At 44.3% G+C, this 21,906-nt stretch overlaps 1 protein-coding gene across 5 annotated transcripts in view; it reads left to right on the top strand.

Annotated features, from left to right (window-relative positions):
• The window catches only part of LOC308594862 (cytosolic phospholipase A2 epsilon-like), an 85,434-nt gene extending 64,356 nt beyond the window's left edge, over positions 1 to 21,078 (top strand). For all 5 annotated transcript variants that reach the window (XM_081208308.1, XM_081208306.1, XM_081208309.1 and 2 more), the window contains 8 exons: positions 784 to 1,006; positions 2,057 to 2,171; positions 4,096 to 4,233; positions 11,270 to 11,380; positions 15,049 to 15,240; positions 16,412 to 16,578; positions 20,125 to 20,311; positions 20,785 to 21,078. In XM_081208308.1, coding sequence (XP_081064434.1) covers positions 784 to 1,006; positions 2,057 to 2,171; positions 4,096 to 4,233; positions 11,270 to 11,380; positions 15,049 to 15,240; positions 16,412 to 16,578; positions 20,125 to 20,311; positions 20,785 to 20,993 — 1,342 coding nt within the window. In that variant the 3' untranslated portion in view covers positions 20,994 to 21,078. The remainder of the gene's footprint in view (positions 1 to 783; positions 1,007 to 2,056; positions 2,172 to 4,095; positions 4,234 to 11,269; positions 11,381 to 15,048; positions 15,241 to 16,411; positions 16,579 to 20,124; positions 20,312 to 20,784) is intronic.
• The last annotated feature ends 828 nt before the right edge of the window (positions 21,079 to 21,906 follow it).

Raw genomic sequence — 21,906 nt, 5'->3', positions numbered from 1 at the left:
AAAAAGTCAATTATTTAGAACACAGTTTAGGGTCCTGAATCAGCAATCAAATCTATACCCAGACAGCTTACTCAGTCCTACTCAGTCCTTACACTTGGCATGCCTAAGGTGATGGGTTTCCGACACGCCCGGGTGCGAGCGTCAGTACCAGAGCTGCCCTGCTCCTTGTGGATACTGTGTATACAACAGTATACGCCATCTAATGCCACTGGCTTCATGGCCAACCCGGAAGTCTTTTATTTTCAGTCCCTTATAGTTGCATTTTGTTTATCTTTAGCCATTATCCAGTTTTGGGAGGGGGGGTTGTAGTTTTTTTGGGGAAATATATATATGTGTGTGTGTGTGTGTGTGTGTGTGCGCGCGCACGTGTGTGTGTGTATGTCTTCCTTTTTTCTTTTGCTGACCGCTGAGCTCTTTCCTTAGGCTTTGACGCTATTTGCACTGAAAAATCCCACGGGCGTATCAAATTCCTTTCAAGCAACAACAACAACCCTGCCAACTTTTGCATTGTTTTTCCGGTTTTTCATAAAGAGAATTGGTTTTTTGGTTTTTTTGTTTTGCTTTACTGATAATATTCAGTATGTCTCATAGCAATTTATTTTACACTCCCATTATTTTACACTTTCGGGAAGTCACCATCTCTCAGCCTAACCTGCTTCACAAGTTTGTTATGGGAACAAAATGGAGACAGGGAGAGCCATATACGCCACCTTGGCTCTGTGGAGAAAAGGCAGAATATAAATGAAAAAATGAAAAAATAAACAAATAATTCCTCTCCCCTAGGGCCTTATCCAATCTTTATGAACATGCTGACTGGTCACAGCAAGACCTTTCAGGAGCAATTTCAGAGGCTCGCAAGAGTATCACCAGATGCAAGCTGGACTTGTTTTCCCTCCAAAACTTAAAGGAATACAGTGCTGCACTGGAACATCGGCAAAAGGAAGGCTACAAAACATGTGTCACTGATCTTTGGGGACTTTTCATTGACAAAGCATTGAGCAACGGGGTAATATATATTTCTGTTTTTATTCATTTTCTATTTTCTGAAATTAAATCTGAGAGATGATGATGATTCACAACATAAAATTTCAAAATGAGAACTCAAAATGCACAATAAAGACAAGAACCAAGAGCAAACACAAACCAATAACCCCATTTAAATGGCCCTGGAATGTTAATCAGTCACTGGCCTGGTTAAAAAGGAACGCTTTTATTTGGCCCCTAAAGATAAATAATGAAGGAGCCAGGCAAGCCTCTCTGGGGAGAGCATTCCACAAAAGGAGAGCTACCACAGAAAATACCTATTCCCTTGTTGCCACCTTCTAGACCTCTCATGGCGGAGGCATATGAAGAAGGGCCTCAGATGATGATTGCAGGGTCCAGGTTGGTTCATATGGGGAGAGGCGGTCCTTGAGATATTGCAGTCCTGAGCTGTTTAAGGCTTTATCGGTCAAAACCGGTACTTGGAATTGAGCCCAGAAACTAAGTGGCAGCCAGTGCAATAATGCCAGGATCGGCGTAATGTGCTCAGACCATCTTGTCTTGATGAGCAACCGGCCTGCTGAATTCTGCGCCAACAGCAGTTTCCAAATTTCCTTCAAAGACAGCTCCACATAGGATGCTTTTCAGCAATCTAATTCAGAGTTTACCAGAGCCTAGCCAACAGAAGTTGCCATTGGGTTGAATCTATAGCTGCTCCTGAAATTCTCCACCAGTCCTACTGGCTAGCAGAAAGCTGTGTGTGTGATTTCACAAAATATTTTTCAGGCAGCGGCTGAAATTCTCTTAATATTTTAAAGGACCCCCAAAAACACATTCTCAGCTAATTCCTTAGAGGAATTTCAACCCATCTTTCACTTCAGATGAGGCCTGTTGGGATGTGAACAGGGCCTGAGAGGTGGTGGAGATGAAGCGTTTTTAGATATGCGGATGAAATCAGGGTTAGGGATTAAGCTTGTCTTCTCACCACCCCTTCCTAATATTTGTTACTGCCTATAGGATTGGATTTCCTTGCCGTTTTAATAATTTGGTGTTATTTAAACCATTATTTTTAAAGAGATGCAGCGACACACTCTCAGGGCAGAAGCGTGCCCTGACTCACGGTCAAAACCCCCTGCCTATATACATGGTACTCAACACCAAGGACCACTATAGCCTTGCAGAATTTAAAGGTAATGTTATCCATATTGTATTTGATTTGAAACTGAAAAAGCTCCCACGGTGACTTGACTTACTATTGACTTTATGATTAACACTTTTTCATATTTAATGTATTTATTTATATGCCACTAAATGCCACAATAGGCATATAAACGTTTTACAAGTATAAAAACTAGTTACATAAGCAAGCATGAAAATCTGCTCCAAAAGATCCCTTTTGTATTGAGGGATCTGTAAAAACAGCACCCCTTCATAGATTGAAGACCTTTAGAATGCAAAGGGGGGGGGGGAGATTATCACTTCTGTGCCTTTACGTCACACCCTGATAGGTCTTGATCTTGAGAAGAGGTGTTTACCTATCCTTTCAGCTGAGCATCCTAAGAAAGAAGGTCCCTCTTCCAGCTAAAGCAAGATAAAATTAGTACCTGCTCATGGGACATGAGGTGGGAGCCTAGCTGAGCTGTGTGAGATCTATGCTTTGCATGTCATGGCACCAGTAAGGCCCGGGATGGGGAGGCCAGAAATATCTTCCCCTTCTTACACCAGGAGCCTTCTTTATTTCCAGAGCAGGTCATGTGACCATCCAGAAATGTTTGCACTTGCACCCAAAATGGTGATTCTATGGAAGCAGAAGGCCACCTGATCCCCACTTCTTGGAGGTGAAGTTCAAAAGAGAGCCAGTGTAGTGTAGTGGTTAAGAGCGGTAGACTCGTAATCTGGTGAACCAGGTTCGCGTCTCCACTCCTCCACATGCAGCTGCTGGGTGACCTTGGGCCAGTCACACTTCTTTGAAGTCTCTCAGCCCCACTCACCTCACAGAGTGTTTGTTGTGGGGGGAAGAAGGGAAAGGAGAATGTTAGCCACTTTGAGACTCCTTCGGGTAGTAATAAAGCGGGATATCAAATCCAAACTCTTCTTCTTCTTAAATAGCAGTTCCAATTTGGTAAGGTCAAATTAGCCAACCCACCATAAGAGAAAGATAGTGGTGACAACTTGGTGACAAGGAACACAGATGACTGCAGGTAGTGATTGGGCGACTGCCCCTTTATTTCCCTGGATTGATCTGCTTTGTTTCCCATGCCCTTGGATATCCACAAAGTCTAGGGAGTGTCTTGGATATCCTCACTTTTCTGAACAAGAGGGCTCTTGGTTCTTTTTAATGAAAAGGCTGTTGTGCAACAGATCCTCATTATTGTGGCAGAGAGGAGTTCCGCAAACAAAGGATCCAACCCACTATTTATGGTAGCTTCCCTACATCTACCGCTTTAAATAATTGTAGCTGAGTTGAATAATTATCTCAGATTATTTGAAGACAATCTTGTAATACATTTAATTAAGACTTAGCCAAACTGGGGTCCTCCAGCTTCACTGCTCTTTCTGAATGCTACAACATTGGGGAAGCATCTTGGCAGTTTATGGAGGGCTTGTAAGAGGATCAAGAGTACAACAAACCTATCACTTGCAGCGCTAGTATTCCCAGGAATTCCCAGTATCTGGGGTGCTTTGTTTCTTCTGCTGAACCCCAGAATGTGGGCATGAACCTTTGCCCTAATTCTGATGGAAGATAATGTCACAACATCACATAGCATCATCATGAAGTCAAAGAGAGTCAAGTCAATGCTATCTGACATCACTTTTGAACTTTCTAGGAAGGTAAAATGGTGCCCACCAGCTGAGAATGGGGACCACAAAACACAACTCTCCCCTCATTGTGAACTGAAAATAATTTTTCCTCAGTTTTTAAAATATTTTTTGTATCTGTTCTAATAAAACATTGTGTATAAGGTTCTGCTTTTCTTTCTCTTTTCTGACATTCAGGTCAAGTCATATATCTGCTATGATAAATAAGTTACTCAAAATGCAACAATCACAAACCCAGATTTCACCAAAGCAAACTTTTAATTTGAACCTATAATTGCTTTTGTCCTGTTATAGAATGGATGGAATTCACTCCTTTTGAGGTTGGAATAATAAAATATGGGGCCTATGTTCGTGCTGAGGACTTTGGAAGTAAATTCTTTATGGGACGGCTGATGAGGAAACTTCCAGAATCTGGAATCTGTTTCATGAAAGGTGACTTAAATTCTCTACTTTTACAAACATGAGCTGCAGATACCATTTTGAAGATACTATAATGTTAAAAATCCCTCCAATTCCCATTAGAAGGAAAAAAAATCTGACTGTAGCATGAAGGTTTGTTTACTGCCTAAAAATCACAAAGGCTATTCTACTTTACATACTTGCTTAGCAATAAGCTCCACTGACTTTAGGATAGTGTGAAAGAGTTGAGCTTTTACTGAGGCAAATAATTGCCCAGTTCAGCTTATTCACTGAGGAAAATTTACACAATGTGATTTCTACATCCCTTGTTTACTTCATGTAAGCAACACTTATGTAGTTGCCAAACAGTATGCAAAACAGTACATTCTGGATAAAATCAGAGTGGTGTAGCAAAAACCAGCCTAATTTCACATTAAACTATCCATGCACAGATAAATAATATAAAACAAACAGATGGGCATTAACCCTACATGCATCTTGGAAGTAATATTGCTAGGAGTCTGATCTCATATGCATGCATTTAGTGTGTCTCCCTCAATTTACACTTGTTCCTAAAGGCTTTTATTCTGTTTCCATCTGCTCAACTATCTGCTGTGTTAAAATATTTTTAAATGTTTAGCCTGTTTACTAAAGCAACTCTTCCAAATTTGGTATCATCTATTAATTTGGCACATTGTCATGGCGTCATCTAAGTAATTAGTGAACTGAAGCCTATATAGCAACTATCCCTCCACAACACTAAGTCATTCCTTAAGACAACTCCATTATTGTTTTGCCTCGAATATTCACAGGACTAGTAGAGTCAAAGTTTACTGTCAGTGGCTAGAGGAGAACTAACTTTCCTTCCTGGATTGTAATAATAATAAGGGTTGCTCGTGCATAAGTTGCCGCCACTCCTGGCTAGGTTGCCTGGTTAAACCTTTTCTGTATGGACAGCCCTTCACTTCGTGGCTGTTTCAGTCGCTAGCAGAATCCGTCAGTGGGCATTTCTTAAACCTTTTCCAGCATAAAAGCTGTTTGACGCCAAGTCTCCTCCTACTCTCCCTGCACGGAAGTCTTCTGCGCAGGGAGGGTGTGGGTAGCGGAGGACCCGTGCTCTCCTCGCTGGTCTCCAGCAAGGAGTCCTGGAGCCCTCTCGCCTATTCCCCCATCTGCCCCCCTTTATCCCTGGTGTTACGCTGATTTCCTTCCCCAGCTGATGAGCTGCCTCTCTCCCTGCTGGGCCCTTCTCCAGCATCACTTGGGAGCCTTGCCTCCGCCTCTGGCTCCGATGTCAGTTCCCTGACATCCACCTCCCCCCCAGGACCCCATCCACCCACGGCCCGACCTTTTGATCCAACTTCGTCCCTTTCCTCGGCCGACGATGCAGGGAACCCCCGGAAGGAGCTGTCGCCATCCTCTGAGGATTCAAAACCCGCTTCCCACCCGCTCCGATCCCTTCCCGTGGGGTGGGCCTCCCAGTCTGATTCTTCTTCCTCTGAAGCCTCTCCTCCCTCCTCTTTGGAGGCAGAAAAACGCACAAAATCCTCTTCATCGTCTGTGGTTCCAAATTCCTCCTCCCAGAATCTCGCTAGTGGTTTGGGTTTGTCCGGGAACAGGCCGTGGAACTCCTCCACAAGATACCCATCATTGATTGCCTCCGCGGGAACCCACGTGTTTCTGACCCGGGTTCTCCCTCCCAAGCTACCAAGTACTCCACCTGGCGTCCTCGCCACCTTGAATCGAGTATTTCCGTGGCCAGGTTGTGGTGTTCCCTCTCTTCTATCTGCGGGTGTGTGGTGACTTCTTCCTCTCGCCCCGGGAATTCCCACCCCTCCCTGTACGGTGAGAGTAGGGACCTATGAAACGCTGGGTGTATCTTCATGCTGTCAGGCAACTTGAGCTTGAATGCCACGGGGTTCACCTGCTGTGTTACCTCAAACGGTCCCAGCCGCCTTGGCTGCAACTTCTTGCACCCCCCCTTAAAGGGTAACCCTTGGGTTGACAACCACACCCCGTCTCCTACCCGTATGGTCTCCCCTTCCCTACGGTGCTTGTCTGCCTGCTTCTTGTAAATTTCCTTGGCCCGTTCCAAGTTCATCTTAAGTTGCTGGTGCAGGGCCTCCATTTCTTCCACAAACTGCTCTGCCGCAGGTACGCTCCACCCTTCCTCCCCACTCCCCAGGAAGGCCCTAGGGTGACACCCATAATTGGCCATGAACGGGCTCATTCCCGTGGACACATGTTCAGCGTTATTGTACGCAAATTCAGCCAGCGCTAGTTTCTCTACCCAATCGTTCTGCCTCTCGCTGACGTAGCAGCGTAGGTATTGCTGGAGTATACTGTTCGCTCTTTCTGCTTGCCCGTTGGTTTCCGAGTGTCTTGCCGTCAAGAAGCCCACTTCGACCTGCAGCAAGCTCATGAGCTTCCTCCAGAACCGGGAAGTAAATTGTTTCCTGCGGTCGGAGATAACCCTCGAGGGAGCCCCATGCAGCCTGAAAATGTGATCCACAAACAACCTGGCTGTCTCCTCTGCCGTGACCGCATGTGAGCAAGCTATAAAATGGCACATTTTTGTCAGTAGATCGACCACTACCATGACTGCTGTCTTCCCCCTTGACTTGGGCAAATCTGTCATAAAATCGATGGACACCACCTCCCAGGGTCTTCCCGGCGTGGGTAAGGGTTCTAGTAACCCTGCGGGGGCAGCCCTCTCCCCCTTTGCCCTCTGGCAGCGGTCGCACCCCCGTACATACTCCCATACATCTTCCCTTACCCTTGGCCACCAGAACTGCCGGGTGACAAGCAACATGGTTTTGTGTTGACCAAAGTGCCCCGCTGTTGGGCTGTCGTGGAGTTGTTTGAGTACCCTTCCCCTCAAGGTCTCCCCCGGTACGTACAGCCCCCCCTTGTAGTACAGTAGCCCTTCCTTTTCCTCAAACCCTCCATGGTTTTCCCTTCCTTCCCGGATTTCCCTGATTTTAGTTTGAGCGAATTCGTCTAGTAAGCCTGGCCAGTTCTCATTTCCCAACCAACACACCCATCGGTTCTCGGGGAACACGTGTCTGACTTCCGGCGGTCCCTCTCCTTCCATGTACTCCGGCTTCCGGGAGAGAGCATCTGCTCTTACGTTTTCCTCTCCCGGTACGTGCCGGATCTCGAAGGAAAACTTGGAGAACTCCTGTGCCCATCGAATCTGTCTCTGGTTGAGAACTCGCACAGTCCTCCAGTATTCCAAGTTCTTGTGATCTGTACACACCTGGATCTTGTGCTGCGCCCCTATTAGCAGATGTCTCCATTGTCGAAATGCTGCATAAATTGCTAGCAATTCGCGGTCATACACCGTGTAGTTTTGCTCCGACTTGCTCAGCTTCCTCGAGAAAAAGGCGCACGGCCTCCAGCGCTGCTGGGCCCCTGGCTGCAACAGTACCGCTCCGATGGCTCGGTCTGACGCGTCGGTCTCCAGTCTCATTGGCTTCTGCAAATCCACGTGCAGGAGCTGCTCTTCTGAAGTGAACGCCTTCTTCAGTCTTTCAAAGGATTCCTGGGCACTTTCTGTCCAGACGAATTTCTTTTTGCTACTGAGACAATCTGTGATGGGCACTGTCAAGTGGGCGAAGTTCTTGATGAACTTCCTGTAGAAGTTGCTGAACCCTAGGAACCTCTGCACGTCCTTCCGGGTTTTGGGGGCCTTCCATTCCAGCACCGCTTGCACCTTGCTTGGGTCCATAGCTAGGCCTTTGTCTGACAACTTGTACCCCAGAAACTCGACTTCTCTGGCGTGAAACTGACATTTTTCCAGCTTGACCCACAACTGGTGCTTCTGTAGTCTCTTTAGCACTTCCCTGACGTCTCTGACATGTTGCTTCTCATTGTCCGAATAGATTAAGACGTCGTCCAAGAAGGCTACGCAGTTCTTGTACAGCAGGGACCCCAACACGTGGTGCATTAAAGCTTGAAAACAGGCGGAGCCCAACTGTAATCCAAATGGCATAACTAAGTACTCAAAGGCCCCCAGTGGGGTGAACATTGTGGTCTTCCATTCGTCCCCCTCCCTCATCCTAATCAAATTGTATGCTCCCCTGAGGTCCAGCTTGGTAAAAAAATTTCCCTGCCTCACCCGTGTTAAAATGTCGTCAATCCTGGGCATTGGGAAGGTCACTGACACCAGGTTGACACCCCGGTAGTCCACAACGAGCCTGGGTTGATTAGTGTCTTTTTTGTCCACAAAGACCGGACTTATAATCTACGACTAAGCGGGGCTCCTTGGAGTCTCTTTTGTCCACAAAGAACACTGGACTGCCCCCCACCGCCCTTGATTCTCGTATAAATCCCCTCTTCAGGTTCTTGTCAATGAACTTCCGCAACTCCTGCATCTCCCTGTCTGACATGGCGTACAGCTTACCCACTGGTAACTGAGCCCCTGGGAGTAGATTGATCTGACAGTCAAAGGGCCGGTGAGGGGGTAGTCTATCTGCCTCTTTCTCGCTGAAGACTTCTTCCAGGTCTGCATAGTGAGGTGGTACTCTCACCTTTTCTCCCACCGCCATCCCTGCCACCCTGGCCACGGTCATCCTTGGGTTCCCCCCCTAGACAGTGTTCCAAGCAGTAAGCTGACCCGAAGGTGACCGTCCGCTGATGCCATGCCACTACTGGATCATGTAGTGCCAGCCAGCTCATCCCCAATATTATTGGGGGTCCTGCCAGTGTGGCTATGTGGAAGGCGATGGTCTCTGTGTGCCTGGAGACCCTCATTCTCATTGGTGGGGTTTGGTGCGTCGCTTCCCATCCCAGAAGCTCCCTGCCATCAATGGTGGTCATTTGCAAGGGAAAATCCAGGGGCCGCAGGTGGAGCTGGTGCTCTAGGGCGAAGTCCTTGCTGAAGAAATTGCAGGAGCTGCCTGAATCCAGCAGCCCCTTCACCTTGACTGGGTGCCCATTTGGGAGTTCTAGCACCACTTCTATGGCTATAGCCGCCCTGGGGGGGTCTGGCTGGGGCACTTCTATTGGTTGCTGGCCTGGCTGCTGTGCCCGCTGATTGGCAGCCAAGCGTTGGCGTTTCCCTGCTCCTGCCCCTTTCCCCCCTCCTCCTCACCGCCAGCAGTTCCCACCATCCCTTGCCAGGCCTTTCTTTGAGGGCAGACCCTGGCAAAATGTCCTGGCCGTTGGCAGAGGAAACACTTCTTGGTGGTTTTCCAATCCTTTCCCTCCCTCTTGCGACCTTCACTGGAGTTTGAAACCTCTCTCTCTCTCGCGCCACCTATTTCCATTGGCTCAGCCAGCGGGGAGGGCTGCCTCGGTATTTCAGGAATGCGGTAGCCATGGCAACGTTCCCCTCTCCCTTCGCGCTTCTCCTGAGCCCGTGCTTCCTGTCTCACACCAATTGCAAGCACAGCCTTGGTCAGCTGATCCATCGACTGCGGGCGTGGCGCGCGGGAAAGCTCGTCCTTCACCGTTGGGGACAACCCCTCCTCAAACAACATTTGAATGGGTTCAGAGTCCAATTCCCACCCGAGTCGGTGGATTAACATTGCAAAGCGCGACCAGTAGTCTCTCACTGACTGGTTCCCTTGTTTGCATCCCAACAGTTCCCGCCGAGTCACACTTTGCTGCACATCACTGGAATACATCGCATCCATCGCCTTGAAGAATTTCCTAAGGTCTTTCAAGGCGGTATTTTGCATTGCCATTAGGGGCCTGATCCATTCACTGGCCCCATCCTGTAGTTGCCCGACAATATAGGCCGCCCTCTCCCCATCGTCAGCAAAGTCCTTCTGCTGCAGTTCCAAAGCGTACTCTATTTCCGTTCGGAACGCGTTGTAGTCCTGGGGCTTCCCCCGAAACTTGTGTACCAGCCCCGGTACCTTCCTTGCTACGGGGGTGGGTCTGACCTGTGCATCGTGAGCCCGCCTTTCGTCCAACCGTGCCATCAGAAGAGCCACATGCTGTTCCAAATCTCGGTTCCTCTCCACCAGATTTTGCACTCCAGCTGCTCCCTCCGTGGCGCCGGCTTCTCCGGTTTGGCTCATTATGCTGCCTGCCTGTCGCTGCACACGAGCAACGTCAGTGACTGACGGATTGCTGTAATAATAATAAGGGTTGCTCGTGCATAAGTTGCCGCCACTCCTGGCTAGGTTGCCTGGTTAAACCTTTTCTGTCTGGACAGCCCTTCACTTCGTGGCTGTTTCAGTCACTAGCAGAATCCGTCAGTGGGCGTTTCTTAAACCTTTTCCAGCATAAAAGCTGTTTGACGCCAAGTCTCCTCCTACTCTCCCTGCGCGGAAGTCTTCTGCGCAGGGAGGGTGTGGGTAGCGGAGGACCCGTGCTCTCCTCGCTGGTCTCCGGTGAGGAGTCCTGGAGCCCTCTCGCCGATTCCCCCATCTGCCCCCCCTTTATCCCTGGTGTTACGCTGATTTCCTTCCCCAGCTGATGAGCTGCCTCTCTCCCTGCTGGGCCCTTCTCCAGCATCACTTGGGAGCCTTGCCTCCGCCTCTGGCTCCGATGTCAGTTCCCTGACATGGATTGTATTCGGTAATAGTAATGACAGAGTCAAAGGAAGGTTGCAGGTTGTTGGAAACTCAACTGAAGAATTATCTTCTTTGAGTTAGAGTGCCCAATTCAAACCCTGATAATGTTGTGAAGGACATTGTAAAATGTCATCTTTCTTTGAAACACTTTTAAAACACTGAACCTCAGTTAGTCCTCACACACCTTTCCAAGGGAACCAAGAAAGATGCAAAATGATTTTTTTTTTTATTGCAAATCTCTGGTGTGAGGGCTTTCATACATTGTGCTTTAGGTTATTTTCGCTTTGCTTTTAGCTTTCCTGTTATGCCCTGTCCCTCAAAAGGTGTGGCTCACCTGGAGCTTAACATAGGTGTGGCTAATCCCTGGCCGGAAGACCCAATGAGACCAACCCCAAGCAATTTTGGGTGCCCCCCCGCAAGACCCCATTACTTTTGGTGGTGACAGCGGAGGGAAAAAAGAAAGTAGTCACAACAAACTGGGATGCAGATCGCCCCTTATGATGTTTGCACTTCTTACTTGATCTCTCCCTCCTTTTCTCTAGGTGTGTGGAGTAATGTATTTTCTTATAACCTACTGGATTCCTGGCGTGCAATTGATTCTTCGGAAGAAGGTCTGTGGAACCTGCTTACCAGGGACAAAGTACAAGATATTGGTTAGTCATCCATGTTTCGTTTTACATTTGGTTATAAAATTTAAAATTCTTCTTCATCCTGTCCCTCCCCATAGTATGCTAATTATGTACTTAATATATTTTTAGGCCATCCTTCCTGGTAAGGAATCCCAGGGCTGCACATTTTTAAAGTGCCTGGGTCCCAAATTGTAGAAAGCTGATTTCAACACTAGCAACTTGAGTTGGCACATTATTGTTATTTGATTATTACCTGCCGTTCGCCAGAACATCCTCAGGTGATATAATATGCAGCATTAAAAAAAATACAATCACCACCAGAGTGAGTTCTAAAAATATACATATCACCGGTGCTTTTTTTCTGGGGGGATGCAGGGATACGCATACCCCTAAACATTTTGTGAATCTAACGGGAGAAGAAACTAAAAATTTTAAAAATTTTAGTTTCTTCTCTAGCACAGTGAATCATCAGTTCCGTTGCTACCCCCAGTGGTGGCCTCATTTCCTGTCACTGTGTTTCCTGAGTCTCAGATGGAAGCGAGCGTTTAATGTGTGAAGCAGTGTGGAATGTGAATGTGTGGTGTTTTGCTGTTGAAAGTTTGGCCTCATTGAAAGTTTGGCAGTATTTCAATATGAGTAGGAAGATGTTGGTGCACACAACATCATACCAATGTGGAAGTTACTGCGAACTGTCAGCTGTGTAATATGATGTAATGCATTTTCTTTGTACTTTTGTCCATTTACTGTATTTATTTTTCCTGTTTTGAACTATTTTTTTAAGAAAAAATGCACTGCATATCACAAGTGTCACATGCCAGGGTTAAGAGGTATGTCTTCAACATACAACAAAAGCTGTACAATGAAGGTGCCAGGCACACCTCTGTGAGAAAGGAATCCCACAATTTAGGGGCTGCCACAGGAAATGTCCCTTTCCCAGATCATCTCCCATGAATCTCAGAGGGAGGTGGAGCTCTGCAGATCTCAACGCTTAAGAGGTTCTTTAGGGAAGGTACAGATACTTGGGGTCTAAATTGTTTTGGGTTCTAAACAGTAGTGTAAGCACCTTGAATTGGCCTCAGAAACAAACTCGCAACCAGTGCAGCTATTTTTAAAGCACGGGTTATATGAATTCTATATGTGAATTCTAAAGCGATCACCAGCCGATAATCTGCTGAATTTTTAAAATAAAATACTGTTTTTATTTATTTTCATGGTACAGAAGATAAATTTTGAGAAAACAATTGTTACAACAGTAAACAGGTAAATTGTCCTGATAAAATGACAGACTTTTATCATGCCTTATGCTAAAATTTCATTGTGGCCCCTTTTCCATATTTTGAGCCAGTTGAAGTTTTCCTAGGCATCTTAAATTATTAGAATATATATAATTTGCCAGCATGAGAAACAGATTAAGAAACAAAAGATGACAAGGATTTAAAAGAGGATGGGGCATTATATATAGATTATATGGGAAAATATTGTAACAAAGAATAATGGTAACAGACTGACAAAAAATAACTCAGCAGTAGCGGTCATAACGTGGGATTATATAAGGTAATGAAAAGAATTTAGTAGAGTAAGGAAACACAATTGAAAAGGTAGCAGTTAGGAAACCAAGGAAAGAGTGTAAGGGGAATTAAAGATAACATTTACAAGAGTCAAATAAACTGGAGGAATAAGTAATGTTACTACTAATATTCTTTTATATATGTCTTTTATTTATGTTATTTTTCCTTCTTATTAGCCTGCATATGACTATAACACAGTATGTGTTGATGATACGTTGAAACAGAAAAGCTGTGTGTGTGTGTGTGTTTGGTTTCCTAGCCACCTTCAATGGCACTCCCTAGCACAGCACATTGCAATAATCTAATCAGTAAATTACTAGTACCATGTCCAAGTCATCTCTGTCCAAAAAGGAGCCATAGTGAGTGAACCACCCAGAACTAGAAAACAATGTATAGTGCATTGGCACCCAGTGCATCTCTTTTGGAATCAGTGTCACATGGTCCCAATAGGTTAAGCCACTAAGCAACCTGGCCACTACAGTCTGCACAACCAGGGTTTCTGGATCATCTTTAAGGACAGCCTCACACACAGCATGTTACAGTAATCCAGCCATTAGATTAATAGCGCATTGGCCAGTGTGGTGTAGTGGTTAAAAGTGGTAGACTCGTAATCTGGTGAACCGGATTCGTGTCCCCTCTCCTCCACATGCATCTGATGGGTGACCTTGGGCTAGTCACACTTCTCTGAAGTCTCTCAGCCCCACTCACCTCACAGAGTGTTTGTTGTGGGGGAGGAAGGGAAAGGAGAATGTTAGCCGCTTTGAGACTCCTTAGGGTAGTGATAAAGCGGGATATCAAATCCAAACTCCTCCTCCTCCTCCTCCTCCTCCTCCTCCTCCTCCTCCTCCTCCTCCTCCTCCTCTTCTTCTTCTTCTTCTTCTTCTTCTTCTTCTTCACCTGGCTTTATAGGAATGGCTGTAGCTGGTGAACCAGCTGGAACTGGCAAAAGGCTTGATGTGCCACTAAGGTCACTTTGGTCTTCTAGTGACAATGTGGACTCTACTGTTGGTTCCTATTTCCCTCACTGAGCAGCAACTGCAGTCACAAGACATTGTTTTGCATTCCACAGTCAGAGTTACTGTTGGATTCCCACGGGAATGGGAGACTGGATGTGACGTTCACTGGTTTCCTGTTTTTCAGTGTTCTCTCGGTTTCTTTGTTAGAGAGACGGTTGCTTCTCTGCTCTCACAGAGGCAAGATGCATGTTTGTATTCTCTCAGCATAGAGTGTAAATAAAAATTAAGAATGTAGCACATACTGCTTATCCTTCTGCTGTGTGACGACGCTCTGCTTGGGCTCAAGATAAGACGAGCCTGTATCAGCTTCAGACGGGCCGAAGCTGGTCAAAATCTCACATCTACCACCTCTGGACCTATGTTCCTTCTTTCCAAGGGAGTACAACCCCATCTAGAACACGCTAACTATCTAGTCCTCAGCTACAAGAACCAACTCAACCCACAGGACTTAACATCTTGTCAGGATTAAGCTTTGGTTTATTTGCCTTCATCTAGCACCAATATACTGACAAAATTCTTGTCTAAGCTAGCAGCAGCAAATATAGCGATAGATTTTGCAACTTCTATTGCTGTATTTTCAAAGGAAGGCAGTGCAGTTTTATGCCCATAACAAATTAACCCTTGGCAGCAGGTATGTGGTTGCGCACATATTGAACACACGTAAATGGGGATTTGCCTGTAGTGCAGAGCTGATCTCTTCCACTTTTCCCTGAGCTTGAATTTAGATTTATTTGCCGGTCTGGTTGGCTTGGAAGGGTGGCATCATCTTGTTCTTCAGCTCAGGCAGCAAAATATCTTGGGATAGTCCTGATGGTAAGGTATGTAAGGAACAGCCTGCACCCATCATGAGGAATGAACTCTGCACCTCACCTACCTACTTTTATTAGGGTTTAGCTGAATGTGCAGAGACTACCTCTGTACGCATTCATTTTATATGAACAGATACCTGAATATGGCTTCTTCAATATGGTATATATTTGATAAATATACAGCCGTCACATAATCGGGGGAAACCCTGATTATTTCACTATACATCAGTTCATATCATTGCATGTGTTCCTTATGACTGCTTCAGTAAATAAAATTTACCATTTATTCTGACTTGCAGAAGAAAGACCACCTCAGCCACCAAAAGCAGATGAATTGAATACTCACTTGGTTATCCCTGCCAATAAATTCATGAAGACCCTTCGTGAAGTCTTAACACAAAGGATAACAACCTCAAAGTTCTACAATTTCATAAAGGAATTCCAATTAAATGATGGATATATAGATAATATAAGCTTTGCCATATGGAAAGGTATGTGGTCACGGCTTGACTAACCAAGTTGACTGATCTCCAAGTTTTAAATTTTAACTGGGTTGATGATAATTGAGATGATTTTTTTTTTTAAAAAAAATTTATGCTTTTCAGGTTTATACATTTCACTAATTTGACAATCATTTTAACATTTCAAAACTTGACTTCCTTCTCCCTCTTTCTGCGGTTCTTTAAATTTATTTTTAATATCTTCTGCATATCCAAATTAACTTAGTTTGCTCATTTATTCATCTACTTTAAATATATACTCTTATCAAACTTCAGGTTATTACAACAATCCTGCCAGTGTTCTTATATGTTTACAATTTATCTGTAAATATTCAACAAACCATTTCCATTCTTTTATAAAAAAAAGTTTGTTATCTTAATTTCTTATTCGTCCGGGAAGTTTCACTATTACTGCATTTTTCATAAGTTTTTGTATCCATTCTTCCTTTGCTGGGACTTCTGCCTCTTTCCGTTTTGGGGCAAGTAACATTCTTGCCGCTGTAGTAGCGTACATGAAGAAGTTTCTGTACAGCTTCGGTAGTTCTGTCCCTATAATTCCAAAAGAAAAGCTTATGGGATTTTTTTTACAAACATTATTTTAAACATCCTTTTCAATTCAGTATATATCATTTCCCAGTAAGCTTTAACCTTACTACAAGACCACCACATGTGATAAAAAGAACCTTCTTTCTCTTTACATTTCCAACACTTATTTGATTTAGATTTATACATTTTTGCCAATTTACTCAGTTTTAGATACCATCAGTATATCATTTTCATATAATTTTCTCTTAGATCATAACATACTGTCAATTTTATATCCATATTCCACAGCCCTTCCCATGCGTCCATATCTATATGATGACCAATATCTATTGCCCATTGTATCATTGAGGATTTTACTTGCTCCTCCTTTGTCTCCCATTCCAATAATATCCCAATATTCCAATAATATTTTATACATTTTGGACAGCACTTTTACATTACATTCCAGCAGGTCTCTTTTCAGTTGTGATATTGTTGGGGAAGGAGTAAAGGATCTTGAGCTTTGGAATGCAAAGCTCTTTTTAGAACTGCAGACAAATACAGAAAACTGTGAAAGTGTATATTAATCAAAGTAGCAGCAGACTATTACTTGCTAACCATGGTATTTGCCTTTCAGATACTGATCTAGACACTCTTCCCAACCAGCTGACAGCTACATCAGAATACCTGTCTATCACAGATACTGCAGCATATATAGATATCAGCTACCCACCACTCCTGAGGCCTGAGAGGAAAGTGGATGTCATTATACATTTAAATTATTCTTCAGGATCACAAACATCTGTGAGACATTTTTAGTTTTTGAATCATTGCTTTCCAGTTTTATATTGATTATGAGCCCTAGAGAAAATGATAAGCATCAGTTGATGGGTTCTTATGTTATAAACACCACTTGGAGGCTGCTTGAAAATAGCTTCTGCTCTGCATGGCAATGACTCCCTGTCACAGTGTAATGTAGCTTTGTCTCACGGGTTGCCCCCATTTTGTGAAGCCGTTTCACACCATTACCAGTAGAAAGATGATGAGCTCATACACATACTAAGCTGTTCTATATGGGCTGATCAGAACATGCTGCAGCAGCTGCTACACACAACTTTTACTGAACTGCCTCCAGTTGGAAGCCATAGCTTCTGAAGTCCATAGTTGGTTGGCTTTAAAAAAGAAGCAACTTCAGTTAAGTGTGACCTTATTTTCAAACTCCCCAGTTTCCTTACTCAGCTGTCACTCTAACCATCTCACCCTTGGTCTTCACAATAGTTGGTTTCACTGATAAATTCCCTAAATTGATATTAGGGCAATTGTAAGTATATTTAAAATGACCAAATTTAAATCTGAAGTTGATAAAACAAATTAAAACTTCAGCATTTTGCAGGTCATTTTACTACACGATAACATTTAACTGGCTGCTTGACAAAGCCAGCCCTGCTGGACCTATAATAGAATCATAGAATTGTAGAGTTGGAAGGGACCCCAAGAGTCTTTTAGTCCAATCCCCTGCTCTGGTCAGACCTCACCTGGAGTACTGTGTCCAGTTCTGGGCACCACAGTTCAAGAAGGACACTGACAAACTGGAACGTGTCCAGAGGAGGGCAACCAAAATGGTCAAAGGCCTGGAAACGATGCCTTATGAGGAACGGCTAAGGGAGCTGGGCATGTTTAGCCTGGAGAAGAGGAGGTTAAGGGGTGATATGATAGCCATGTTCAAATATATAAAAGGATGTCACATAGAGGAGGGAGAAAGGTTGTTTTCTGCTGCTCCAGAGAAGCGGACACGGAGCAATGGATCCAAACTACAAGAAAGAAGATTCCACCTAAACATTAGGAAGAACTTCCTGACAGTAAGAGCTGTTCGACAGTGGAATTTGCTGCCAAGGAGTGTGGTGGAGTCTCCTACTTTGGAGGTCTTTAAGCAGAGGCTTGACAACCATATGTCAGGAATGCTCTGATGGTGTTTCCTGCTTGGCAGGGGGTTGGACTCGATGGCCCTTGTGGTCTATTCCAACTCTATGATTCTATGAATGCAGAAATCTCAGCTAAAGCATCTATGGCAGATGGCCACCCAACTTCTCCTTAAAAACCTCCAAGATTCAAGTACCAGTCTGATTGACTAGATGGATTCTCTATGCTTTCTCTCCCTCTCTCTGTAATATCTTATTCTTCATGATAGGCAGCAAAATGAGATAGTCCTTGGAGCAGACTACTCATTAGTTATTAGGATCCACTATTACAGGGGTATGGCCCCTCTGTTTCCTGCTTTTCACCTTGGTCTTTGCTACTTTCCCACTACCATTGAGTCTTTGTCTTAGTCCTGCTTCCCTTCCTACTCCTGGCTTGCTTTTTGTCACTGTGGCCTTCTGAATTGTGGACATAAGTTAAGTTTTTGTGATTTTGCTTTGCTGCCTGGATTTAGACTTTTTCATGATTCTAAGGATTTATGGGACTAGTCAGTCTATGACGATGATCATACAATGGGACATTAGTGAAACATGTGGGTTGTAACTAGGGTTGGGTTCAGCAGGCTATGAGTTATTTTTTGTGGGTTGAGAATTCAGTTCTAGATTCACATCCCACCCCAAGGAAAATCTGGGAGTCAAATTTGGATATCGGAGAAAATGTTCTCCCCTTGTCCCTGGACATACACACCTGATATATAGCCAGATAATTTTATTCACATTAACAAAAGGCACCAGCAAGAAGAATATAGCAACAGACAAATCCACAAGTATGCCCCCAGGTTCAAAACTTCCCACTTCTGACTGAGGTCAAATGTGTCCCTGAAAGTCTATGTCTATTGACCTTACTTACAGTTATACCAATGATGCAGTCAGTGAATTGGAGTCCCTATCTCACACTGCCAAGACAAAAACAAACAAACCAACAAACCCTGAGAACATTGCAATATACAGTGATCCAGCAGGTGGCTCAAGCAGTTGTAGTGTTGTGGATTTCAGATCTTGTAGTTTCCAATGGAATCCAGACACTGGGACAATGCTCTAGAATTTTATTGAAAATTCAGACCTGGGAAAGCTGGCCTCCGTAATAAGACAGCATATAGTTTGCACCACCTTTGATGTAAATGTTCCAGGTAGCCAATCAGAAACTGCTTACCAAATTGTTCCATCTTCATAATGCTTTTGGAATTTCCATTACATGAGGACTACCCAGTTCAGACCAGTTGGCATATTGCAAGAAAGAACTGAAGTGGGAAATGTGATTGGCGATAAAGCCAAATACAGTTATTCCCCAGCAGGGTTCCAGAATCCCAGACACTCTAGATCAGGGGTGGGAACCTGTGCTCCTCCAGATGTTTCTGAATTACAACTCTCATTACCCCAACCATTGGTCATGCTGGCTGCGGCGGATGGGAGTTGTAGTTCAGCAACATCTGGAGGGCCACACTGCCTCCTCCCCCCCCCCGCTGTAGTTGATGGCACAGGTTTATATTGGAATGGAGGGTTTCTCTTCTGTTTTAACCTCCAGTGCTAGTTCTTCTTGCCTTCAGCCTACTTCTCATCAAAAGTTAATCACGTTCTTCTCTCACTTGTCAACCAGATGAGAATTAGCCAGGCATCTTAATAATTATCTGTATTTTTATTGTTTAAATGGTGTTTTATGATTTAACGGAGTACACTTCCCGATATAGTGCCATCAAAATACTTTGGTACCTCGGGTTACATATGCTTCAGGTTACATACACTTCAGGTTACAGACTCTGCTAAACCAGAAATAGTACCTCGGGTTAAGAACTTTGCTTCAGGATGAGAACAGAAATCATGCTCCGGCGGGGCGGCAGCAGTGGGAGGCCCCATTAGCTAAAGTGGTGCTTCAGGTTAAGAACAGTTTCAGGTTAAGAACGGACCTCCGGAACGAATTAAGTACTTAACCTGAGGTACCACTGTACAAGTTAATGCTAAGATAGTGAGTTGGGAACCGGTAAATAAGTCCATAATTCAAGTTTGATCTTTCACTGTGGACTCGCTTAGACAACCATTAAAAAGCAGGAATCTCTCATATCCAGATCCTCATTTGCTTACTCTTCAAAGATTTATTTATGTAATGTGTGTAAAGCAGTTTGATCACTCTAAGGAGATCAAAATGAATCCAAAGGACACACTCTGCTCCGCTAGAGGAGCAGCACCCATTCACGGATTCCCAGGTTTGTCTCCACCTGCCTACACACACAGGTGCACATGAAGTCTGCACATCATGGCAGGAAGTGAGGTGTATGGGAAGGTCTCAAACCTAAGCATCTTTGTACCTAAAAAACCAAAATAAATTATTTTAGTAAGGGTGAAGTCTCATTTCAGTTTTTGTCTTACGTCAACCCAGTCTTTACAAGAAGCCTCCAGATACTTTGCAAAGCAAGGAATTCCTTTCCCCAAAGTAGATCTGAGTCATATTAAGGATAAGGATCTGAAGGAGTGCTATGTCTTTGAAGATCTCGAGAATTTGAAAGCACCCATTGTGGTTTTCTTTCCTCTGATAAATGACACATTCAGAAAATATAAAGCACCAGGTAAGTTTGTTTGTTTGTTTACTAGCAGGGAGTGCCCAGAGCTGCCTGGGAATTTTTAGAAGTAAAAATATATTGTGGGGTGTTTTTTTAATGGATAGTGTAATGTCTGAGTTTTGACACATCACATCAAAAATCGGGGGAAGTCATACCAAAGTCATCGCCTTCACCTTGGGAACCTTTGTACTGGGTTTAGCAGTGATATCTTGGAAGGCATCCATTTCTCATTTACATCACCTTTTCACCCAAACAAGGACCCCAACCCCCAATATGCCACCATATTAACATTGGGGTCACCTGTTCATGCAAATACCTTCCCATTTTGGATGGGTACTTTTCCCGTGAGTCACACACTGCAGAGATAGCATATTCATTGGATCTCATTTCAAAAGTGCCACTGATCAGCTTTTGCAAAGAAGAAGGCAGCACATGCAGAGAGTAGTGTCAGTCATGTGATAACGACCTTTGTTTTGCAGGTGTGGAACGCAGCCCCTCTGAACTGAAGCAGGGTGATGTTAATGTGACTGGACCTTTTTCTCCATATGGACTCCAAAGCTTTACATATACAGAGGAGGATTTTGATAAACTGGTGGGCTTGACCAGCTACAATATTCAGAATAATGAAGATTCGATCCTCCACGCTTTGCAAAAAGCAGTAGAGAGAAAAAGACACCAAACAAAATAGGCATTATAGGGAAACCTATCCAGAAAAGATAGATGGATAGCTTTTGCATTAAGTTAATAATATATATATATATATATATATATATATATATATATATATATATATATGCTTTCGTAGATTTTCACGGGTACAGGAATGCAGGTTTTGTTGTCTTCGGGTGTCTTCCCGTGTAAGAGTTGGGGTGTCTAGGCGACGTTTCGACGAGGTATATATATATGTATGAATGTTAATGTGCTATGTTTTCCACAGATTAGTTTATCTTCACTGGCTTTATTGTTATTGTTTAGTCGTTTAGTCGTGTCCGACTCTTCGTGACCCCATGGACCAGAGCACGCCAGGCACTCCTGTCTTCCACTGCCTCCCGCAGTTTGGTCAAACTCATGCTGGTAGCTTCGAGAACACTGTCCAACCATCTCGTCCTCTGTCGTCCCCTTCTCCTTGTACCCTCCATCTTTCCCAACATCAGGGTCTTTTCCAGGGAGTCTTCTCTTCTCATGAGGTGGCCAAAGTACTGGAGCCTCAGCTTCACAATCTGTCCTTCCAGTGAGCACTCAGGGCTGATTTCCTTAAGAATGGATAGGTTTGATCTTCTTGCAGTCCATGGGACTCTCAAGAGTCTCCTCCAGCACCATAATTCAAAAGCATCAATTCTTCGGCAATCAATCTTCTTTATGGTCCACCTCTCACTTTCATACATCACTACTGGGAAAACTATAGCTTTAACTATACGAATCTTCACTGGCTACCTCAGCTTAAAATAGTCTTACTGCACTTTGAAAATGTATGTAGCCAAGTAGTTTGCAAACCATTTGCTCTGGAAACCTAAAAGAATTTGACTTAACTGCTACTCAGGACTTCCCTGTGCCCCCTATTATGTACAGTGATACCTCAGGTTACAAACGCTTCAGGTTAC

Source organism: Podarcis bocagei, assembly GCF_964188305.1.
Source record: "Podarcis bocagei genome assembly, chromosome: 1".
Classification (NCBI taxonomy): domain Eukaryota; kingdom Metazoa; phylum Chordata; class Lepidosauria; order Squamata; family Lacertidae; genus Podarcis; species Podarcis bocagei.
This window is presented reverse-complemented; position numbering and strand designations above follow the sequence as displayed.